At 41.7% G+C, this 10,203-nt stretch overlaps 1 protein-coding gene across 1 annotated transcript in view; it reads left to right on the top strand.

The window, feature by feature from the left end:
- Positions 1–10,203, top strand: part of SPATS2 (spermatogenesis associated serine rich 2) — a 64,325-nt gene that overhangs the window by 45,828 nt on the left and 8,294 nt on the right. Inside the window, exon 9 of the mRNA XM_006168204.3 lies at positions 5,186–5,295. Within this exon, the coding sequence (XP_006168266.1) occupies positions 5,186–5,295 (110 nt within the window). The remainder of the gene's footprint in view (positions 1–5,185; positions 5,296–10,203) is intronic.

Raw genomic sequence — 10,203 nt, 5'->3', positions numbered from 1 at the left:
TAGTATCAATCTTAGAAAAATAAAGTATTTTGCAGTTGCCTAGGATTTCTTTTCTTTTTTATTCCAGTGATTAAAATGGTACATTAAGATATTTTTATACTTAGGGGACCAGTAGTTAGCGTAATGGCTATGTCGCTGAACTCCCATGTAGCCAATTGCAATTCGAGTCCCAGACCCGGGGCTTAAACTCACGCCAGGCGTGTGTGCGTGTGTGCCCAAGATCCCGAGAGGAGAATGGAGGAGAAGGGATTGCGGCATGGCCATCCCCCCCTAGGGGGTGATTTCTCACTTTCTGTCTCTCTGTCTCTTTCTTGGGAGCGCACACGCCCTATAGCAAAAACTTCTCAAAAAAAAAAAGGAAAAAAGATATTTTTATACTTAGGAAAAAGAAAACCTTAGCATAACCAGAGCAGTCTTCACTATGTTACCCACAATGGAGTACAGTGGTATCCCCTTATCAGTGGGAGGTACATTTTCAGATCCCAACTGGATGCTTTAAACTGTGAATAGTACTGAACCTTATATATAAATACTGTGGTTTGGGGTATGATAACCCAGATGGCTGCTCGGTGACTCTCAGGGAGTAGGCATACAGTGTGGATATGCTGGACAAGGAGATGATTTCACTTCCTGCGTAAGACAGGAGGGGCAGCAAGATCTTATCACACTACCCAGAATGGCATGCGATTTAAAACTTAGGAATTGAGGGGCAGCAGGTGACCTGGTGGTTCACGTGCTGGACTCCTGCATGGCCAACCACTGTTTGCGTATCAGACCTGGTAGCTTGCTTTCTCTTCCCCCCACCTGGTGAGTACTCATGCCCTGTGCTTGAGAAGCACACCAGGCACACGTGTGTGTGCCCAAAATTGAATAGAAAAAGGACTACAGCATCGTTAACCCCTTGGGGTGCTTTCTCACTTTCCCTCTCTCAGTCTCTGTCTCTTAGGTGAGTGCATGCATCCTATTGCAAATTATATATATGTGTGTGTGTATATTTACATCTGGGGAGGCTGGTCTATAGTACAGTAGTTAAGTGTTCTTCATTAGGAGCTGGAATCCATCCTGGCCCCAACAGCTTGAAAAATATGCCAGGCAGGCTGGCAGGTGGTTGAAGCACCAGACTTGTACATGGCCAACCTTGGGTCAAATCCTGATCCTGCTGGCTTGCTTTCTCACTTTCCATCTCTCTCTATATGTCTGTCTCTGGTCAAATTAAAAAGTAATACTAATAAATAAAAATTAAATAAATACTTTAAAAATAGTTTTTTTTTTAAAAAAAAAAAAAGAAAAACATGTCAGACACATATGTGCGTGTGCCTCCAATTTTTTTTTTGGGGGGGGTAGGTTTTTGCTGTAGGGCACATGTACTCACTAGAAAGACAGAGGCAAGAAATCACCCCCAAGGGAAACGGCCATGCATGTGTACGTGTCGACGTGTTTAAGCCACTGTGTCCAGGACTCAAACTGCGGCCAACTATGTGGGATTCCAGCAATGTAACCATTAACACCATCTGCTGGTCCCAATTCTAAATTCTGACAGAGTGAAGAAATAAAAAGGATTGTGATGTGACCATAACTCACGGAGAGGTGCTTTCTTTCTTCCATTCTCTCTTTCTTTCTTTCCCTCTGGTGAGCACACACATCCTCTGGCAATTAAAAAAAAAACAAAAACAAAAAACTTTAATGGAATTAAAGTACAAGTTCATTTGGAATGAAGTGAACTACATCTTTTAGCTAGCGCCATAGTGTAGTGGTTAAGAGAACCAGATCCCACATGGCTAACCACGTGTTCTGAACCTTGGCCCCGACAGCTTGAAGAATCCGCCAGACACATGGACTTGAATTTCCCAAATCCGGCAAGGTTGGAGAGAGAGGAGCAGGGATTGTGCTGTGACCACACCCTGTTGGGTCTCTTTCTCCCACTCCTTCTCCCCTACCCCCTTTCTCTCTCCTCCTCTCTCTCTAGTGAGCACATGTACCTTCTAGCAATTAAAAAATAAATACAGTACAGTACATCTTTTATAAAATATTTCAATCATGTTTCAAATAGAGGCTAGTATAATGAACCCCTGTCACCCAACTTTGGCTAAGTAGCAATTCATACCAAATCCTATTTTACTGAATTCAGAGCTACAGAGTTTTACCTGCTTTCCTCAGTTTTGTATCTGTATCTCCTTTCTTCCTGAAAATCCTGGCTCTCAGTGACAAGATGTAATTATTCATTTACCAGTCCTATCAAGAAAATGCTTCTTTTTTGCACATGGTAATCTTAAGTAACTTATACATACATAGTACTTCACAGTTCAGAGTTTTATCATGCAAATTCATGTGTGATCTTCACATCAACCTTATAAGGTTTGTAGGTTTTCCTTTTTTTTTTAAATTTCATAATTGAAGAAATTTGTTCTTTGGAAAAATGTGACTTGTCCAGTGTCATATATTTAGGTCCTCAGAGTTATCTGATATAGAAATTTTTACTCATTTTGGGGTCGGCAGGTGGCATGGGGTTAAAAGTGCCAGATTCCCACATGGCCGACCACGGTCTGAGTCCCAGACCTGGAGGCTTGCTTTCTCACTTTCTCTCTCTTTCACTCCCTCCGTCCCTCTTTGGTCAAATTGAAATAAACAAATGAATAAATAATAAAGTTAAATGAAAAAATTTTGAAAAAAAAATTTTTGTACTCGTTTTCTCCATCTTGAAAGCTTTACTTTTATGATAGACTCCCAGAGTGGTGGAGCTAAGGGAAACTGAAGCTGATACAAATGGCAAGTAGGTTTTATCTTGGGAGCTCAGCCTACATATCATCTGCGATTCTGGGGTATTTAGAAAACCTCCGTAGACATCTTCCTAACTTACTGGGAAAGCGCTCTGACTGATTAACCTGGCATAGGTTTGGGCAATCCACGGGTGGCATATATGTGGCAATTAAACTAAATAAACTTGCTAAAGACATTCAGCTGCCTGTAATACCTGATGTAGCTGTTTGAAAATTCTTTATTTTCTAACATAAAACTGGCTAATTTCTCAGTAGTTTACAGGTATCACTTAGGGATTGAGTTTGACTGCATTCAACAGAGTGGCCTAAATGTGAGTTTCTTTTTCTTTCATGAAATGAAAAGGCTAAAGGTAAGCATTCAGGGTGGTAGGGCTCTCCAAGATGACATTCGGGACCCAGGCTTCTCTGTCCTTATACCCAGCCATCCTTAGTGTGTGCCTGTGAACAAAAGATAATTCCTAAGGCTCCAGTGAAAGGGGGGCAGTGTTACATGATGGCTGAGGAAGACTCCTTTAAAGTGCCTTCCTGTACACCCATCCTCTGAGTTCTACTTAGATCTCAGTGGCCAAACTGTATCACATATGTATCTCATCTGAACTGAAGCCAGGGAATGTAGATTTTTGCCTAAGCATGTTCTACCCAACATTGGGCTTCTAATAGAAAATAAGTGAAAATGGGACCAGCAGATGGCGTAACGGCTATGTCGCTGAACTCCCATGTAGTTGACCCGGTGGCTTAAACTCACACCAGGCACGTGTGCGTGCATGCCCAGGATCCTGAGAGGAGAATGGAGAAGGGATTGCGGCGTGGCCATCCCCCTGGGGAGTGATTTCTCGCTTTCTCTCTGACGAGCGCACGTGCCCTATAGCAAAAACCTCTCAAAAAAAAAAAAAGGAAAATGGATAGTTAACTCAGTCTTTGATGCAGTCCTTCCCTTCAGCTCCCCAACACTCATTTTTTCCCCCCAGATGAGAACATACTCAGCTCCTCAGTGGCAAAGTCTCTCTTAGCTATTCAGTCTTCTGGATAATTCCAGGCCTTCCATCAAGTCCGGGGATATGGCATTTTGTGGTCTGGGAGTCCTATAAACTAATATGGAACCTCTACTATTACATAGATAGAGAAAGAAGAGGATAGCTACAATAAAGATTCCCATTTTAAAAACAGTCAAATCTTGCTGGACAGGAATAGCAGAGTCCTTGCCCTGGTAGTAGAGAAAGTTCTTAGAATGGTTTATCTGGAACCTCTAATTCTACTTCCTAGGAGGATTTCTTTTGCCCATTGTCCACTGTAGCTCCAGATCTCTTCTCTGGAAGATTTCTTTTTTTTATTAAGAATTATTTATTGGGGGCTGGCATATGGAGTGGTAGTTAAGGGCCCTGGACTCCCACATGGCCAACCACAGTTTGAGTACCAGACCTGGTGGCTTGCTTCCTCACTCCCCACTGCCTCTTATTCTTCCCCTCTCTGGTCAAATCTAAATAAATAAAATAAAGTTAAATAAAATAATTAGTTTTTTAAAAAAGAATTATTTAATTTTATTTATTCTTCAATTTGATGAGAAAGAGACAGAGAGAGAAAACAAGCTGCCAGTTGGCCATGCGGGAGTCCAGCACCTTAACCACTACGCCACCTGCCAACCCCCCTCTGGGAGATGTTCTTATTGTCTTTGATCCACCATGGCCGTATCCGAGCTGTATATCAAGGAGCAATCCACAGAAGTTGCTTCTTAAAGACTGTATCAATCTAAATATCCATCATTGGGATATTTGGGGGATAATTGTGGTATATCCATGTAGTAGACTACTCCGTGACCACTAAACAGAATGAAGGCGATCCAAATTAATAAGCATGGACTTCAAGATATTATGTATTATGTAAAAACAGCTAAGATGAAGGGAGGGCCATGTGTATGATATACTCCCATCTATGAGGAGAGAGAAAAAGGAGAGATACATAGATTTTCTATATACAGATAAACTAATTGGAGGCATATATAAGTAAGTGTTAACAGTAATGGTTTCCTCTGGGAAGGGAACTCCAAAAATCAGAAGTAGGAGGGATACTTTTACTTTTTTATACCTTTTTACGTTAGAAGAATTTTGTTTCACCGTGTGTATATTTCTATTTTAATTTATATGGTTCTTGTAAAAAAATTTTAATAGAGGAGAAAGAGAAATGACAGATGATTTATGAGTCTTTGTGACTTGTGAAAAATGTTTACCATTTAAGTGCCTTCAGAGACCCCTGGAAGGTGGAAATTGGACCTTTGATATTTTCATTTTTCTGGATGGTCAGGCAGCTAAGCCTTTGGCTGTCCAAATACATACTTGCAAGGCTTATGCTTCTAGTTCTTCCATATCCTATTTAGCAACAACCTGAGATTCATACTTCCTTTTCTTCTACAGTGGAAATTTTGCTCGGTCGACAAAAGAAAGCTGAACTTCTAAAGAAGATGACTGATGTGGCTGTTCGAATGTCAGAGGAGCAATTGGTTGAGCTTAGAGCTGATATCAAGGTAAAACTTTCTTCCCTTCTCTGCCTGTCTTCTAACCCTCAGGGACCAGCGTAACAAATCTCCATAATGCATAGCCATAGCTAATATATTGAACTTCCATCTCCCTTCCCAGACCTGGCCCTCTTCCATGTTCCCTTCCTCTGTAATGCTGCTGTCATTTATCCGGTTATCCAAGCTGGAAACCTTAGGAAATTTCTTCATTTCCCACACTAGATCTACCAGCAGATCCTGTCCTCTTAACCTACTAGATCTCATATCTGACCCTGACTCTTTATTTTCACCACCACCATCATGATCAGGCTACCATGATCTCTTGCTTGGACTTCATAAGAGCCTCTTGGCTGATTCTGAAGATCCATTTTGCTACTGCCCCACGCCCCCATCCCCTCATACCTGTTCCTCATGCTACAATAACCTGCTTCAAACTTCCTGTTGTGGTTTTTTTGGTTTTTTTTTTTTTTGAGAGATTTTTGCTATAGGGCGTGTGCGCTCGCCAGACAGACAGAGAGAGACATAGAGACAGAAAGAGAGAAATCACCCCCCGGGGGGGTGGTCACGCTGCAATCCCTTCTCCTCCATTCTCCTCTCGGGATCTTGGGCACGCACGCACACGCGCCCGGCGTGAGTTTTAAGCCACCGGGTCCAGGACGCGAACCACGATTGACTACGTGGGAGTCCAGCGACATAGCCATTACGCTAACTGCTGGTTCCCACTTCCTGTTGTTTTTAAGGTAAATACTATAGTCCTTAACACAGGCTCTAGGGCTCTGCCTGGTCTTCTCTGCCACCTTCCTCATTCACGCCTGTCTCCCTTGACCTGTACACTCCTGCCATACTAAGCCATACTCACTTCTCCTTTCCACAGACATAGCCATTCCCTCCTGCTAGAAGGCCCTTTCAGTGCATGCCCATCTGATCAAAACACTCCCCCATCCTCTGCGTACACACAGTCACTCTTATCTGATCACCCTTCCTGACTTCCTTGACTATCAGATTCCCCATTCTGTGCTTTCCTAGCATAGTTACAATTTTATATTCATTCGTTTAATCTGTTGCCAGCTAAGTTGCATACTTCAAAGTGGCAAGAACTACCATGTCTCCAATGCCTAGCACAGTGCCCTGTCACATAGTAGGTCTTCGATAAATAATAATTGGTTGGTTGGTTCTGATTTTATAGAGAAAAATTAGTAATTTGAGATGATGATATAATCCGTTTTGTTTATTTACTTATTTACAGTTATTCACTGTACATCAGTACAGTATACAAAATGAGATTTTTCCATCCAGTGTACACTGTATATTGGCTCAATCAAGGATGTAACCACACATGTTATCATCAACAAACAATTTTCTATTTCTTGTTTCTTATATATTTTGCTTTTTTTTCTTCCTTGATTCCCTACCTCTCGCCCTCTGCAACTCTACCCCTTCTCCCACACTGTCTCTGGTATGTACAGTTGTTTTCCATGCCCTTTTTTTTTTTTCACATTTTATTGATTCACTAAAGATCTTAATTAATTTAAAGACTTTCAATAGCAAGCATAGCTGATATATACATATTTATGAATGCATGTCTGACTTTAGGCGTAAACCTCAATGAGTAAAGTGAACATACCGTAAATTAGCACCTCACTGGGGCTATCCAGCTTACTGCAGTCATTAAATAGGTATTACTAAGTATCTTTTTTTTTTTAAAGAATTATTTATTATTATTATTATTGTTAATATTATTTTTCACATGAGTTTTGCAAGAGAGAGAAAGCAAGCTGCCAGGTCTGGGATTCAAACCATGGCCAGCCATGTGGGAATTCCAGCACCTTAACCACCATGCCACCTGCTGGCCCCGATATCCTTTTATTTCTATACCAAGCCTACCTGCTTTTTGTTTTTGCTACTTATATTTTCCTTAATTATTAGATTTCCATTCCTCTTTCCTAACCTGACCCTCAGATATCTTTATCTTTCCGGTTTTTAGGAATATTTATATTTGAGAGGTTTTCACTATAGGGCGTGTGCGCTCGCCAGAGAGAGACATAGAGACAGAAAGCGAGAAATCACCCCCCAGGGGGGATGGTCACACCGCAATCCCTTCTCCTCCATTCTCCTCTTGGGATCTTGGGCACGCATGTACACGTGCCTGGCGTGAGTTTAAGCCAGGTCCGGGACGCGAACCGCGTTCGACTAAGTGGAAGTCCAGCAACATAGCCATTACGCTAACTGCTGGTTCCCCCTAAGTATCTTTTTAATACATGTTTTAATTTTTAAAAAGTTTTAGTTTTAATAGATCAAAATCAAAAAATGTTAAGAGAAATTTGCTTAAAACTTAAAGCCAGGAAAAAGGTTAGGATTCAGTTCAAATAGTAGGTAGATGGGGCTATCAACAGTTCAAGAGAAGACAAAAATCCTTACATATAGAAATCAAAGCATCAAAGAAAATCAATAATGTTTTAATCTAAAGGGGCCGCCAGGTAGTGTGGTGGTTAAAGGCGCTGGACCTCCCACATGGCCGACCGTGGTTCAAGTGCTGGACCCAGTGGCTTTCTTTCTCACTCTCCTCTGTCCCTCACTCTGTCCCTCTCTGGTCAAATAAATAAATAAATAAAGTTAAAAAATTACATTTCACTAGTTCAGACTCACGTAATTAATCTCTTCTATTGAATTTGCAGTGTTACTGTGATCTGATCTTTACATTTAAATTCTGGAAGTTAACATTCAACTCTGGACTTGTCCCTACCATTAGGATGGCCATTCTCTTGGTTGTTTCTTATACTCCCTATTTCTGTGTGTCTGACTTTAGTTTTCTTGTTATAGCACTCCCTTCAGCACTTCTTAAAGAGCTGATCTGGTATTTAAATTCTTTCAGGTTTTCTTTATCCGAGAATGTTTTTGTCTTTTTTTCCACATATAAAAGATAATCTTGCTGGGTATAGTATTTTTGGTTGAAATTATTTTTCACTTAATACTTTGAATATATTTATATATTTTCCCATTTTTTCCTTGCTTGCATTGTTTCCGATGAAAGGTCCAATGTTAGCCTTATGGGATATCCTTTGAAAGTAACTTGACGTTTCTCTCTTGCCAGTTTTAGTGTCTTGTCTCTGTCTGTGGTTTTGGTCAATCTGGCTATGACGTGCCTTGGGGAAGATCTCCTTGGGTTGATTCTATGTGGGGTCCTTTTATTTCTTGGGTCTGGATATTTGAGTGCCTCTCTAGGTTTGGAAAGTTTTCTTCCAGAATTTCATGGAATAGATTATCAATGCCCTTATTAGTTTCTTTGCCTTCTGGGATACCAATGACCTAGATGTTTGGGCATTTAATGGTATCTAGTATTACTCATGTTATTCTCATTGTGGGGGGTTATTTTCTCAGTCTTTTTGGTGAATTTTTCTAGGTCAGACGTTCTCTCTTCTACATCTGAGATTCAATCTTCTGCATGATCTAATCTGCTTTTGATATTTTCAATGGAAGTTTTGATTTCCTATGTTACAGCCTTCATCTCTAACAATTCCGTTTGATTCTTTTTTACGACGTGTGTCTCCTCTTTCAGACGGTGCAAGAACTTCCTCACCTCCTGGAACTCAGCGTCTCTTTTCTCCTGCATCTTCTGGAGTTCATTGTCTGTATTATCTTACATCTTTGTTAGTTTTGTCACTATGAATATTTTAAATTCCTCATCTGACATTTCCATGAGTTTCTTTGTATTTTTTATGGAGGAAGAGGAGTTATTCTTTTCCATTTGAGGAGAGATATTTTCTTGGTTTCTCATATTTCTTATGCCTCTGCAGTGATTTCTGGTCATTTGATGGATTATTTGTTTTTTTCTATTCTTTTGGAGTTAAAGCTGAGCATTCAGAGGAGTGCAGAAGGAGGTGACCTGCAGTCTGGCTCCGGACTAAACTGAGGAGCAGGAGGTTCTTCGGTGGTCAAGGTCCCTGAATGGGGCCTCTTAGAACTCAAATATAGATGGCTGCTGATTGGCTTATCTTGGCTCCTGGCTAGACTGGGAAGCAGAAGGGTGAAGTCTGGGCAGAGGGTCTTTAGTGAGCAAAGTCCAATATAATCTAATTTTTGAAGTTTATTTCCTTTATGAGAGAGGGAGGGGGGACCAGCAGTTAACGTAATGGCTATGTCGCTGGATTCTCATGTAGTCGACCATAGTTCGAGTCCCGGACCTGGTGGCTTTAACTCACGCCAGGCATGTATGCATGCGTGCCCAAGATTCCGAGAGGAGAATGGAGGAGAAGGGATTGCGGCGTGACCATCCTCCCTGAGGGGTGATTTCTCGCATTGTCTCTTTCTGTCTTTCTGGCAAGCACACACGCTCTATAGCAAAAACCTCTCAAAAAAAAAAAAAAAAGAAGAGGAGAGAGAGGGAAGAAAGCATCCTCGACAGGTTCTTATCACACTGCGTTCCTCTTTCTGCAGCTCTCCAGCTTGCCAGGGTCGTGGGCTCACACGTGCCTGTCATGTTTCAGGTTGACTGAGGATCCAAACTTCTGGTCAGGCATATGGTTTCCAGGACTGCAATTAAAGTGTGCTATTGCCTGCACCACCAAGGTTGGGCCTCATAGTCTATTATAAAGGTTACTAGGGTTCCACATTCATACCTTTAAATTCTTCTGTAAAGAACAGTGTTTCTGAGAACCTGAGAGAGGTTGGGATATTCATAGGTTGCTGTGGACATTGGCACGCTAAATAATTGTTCATAAACTAGGAACTGCGCGAACAGAGGGAGGCGACCATCTCCGCTCCTGAGTCCTTAACCTCTGCTCTCTCTGAACACACAAGATTTATTGTCATATTTCGGAAGCTGCGCGGGGCGCCCGGCGGAAGCCGCGCGGGGCGCAGGAGCTCATGCCCCCGGAGCGGCGGCGCCCGCCCACGAAAGAAGGGCCCCGCCGCAGAAGC

This window comes from Tupaia chinensis, unplaced genomic scaffold, assembly GCF_000334495.1.
Source record: "Tupaia chinensis unplaced genomic scaffold, TupChi_1.0 Scaffold145652_1, whole genome shotgun sequence".
Classification (NCBI taxonomy): Eukaryota; Metazoa; Chordata; class Mammalia; order Scandentia; family Tupaiidae; genus Tupaia; species Tupaia belangeri.
This window is presented reverse-complemented; position numbering and strand designations above follow the sequence as displayed.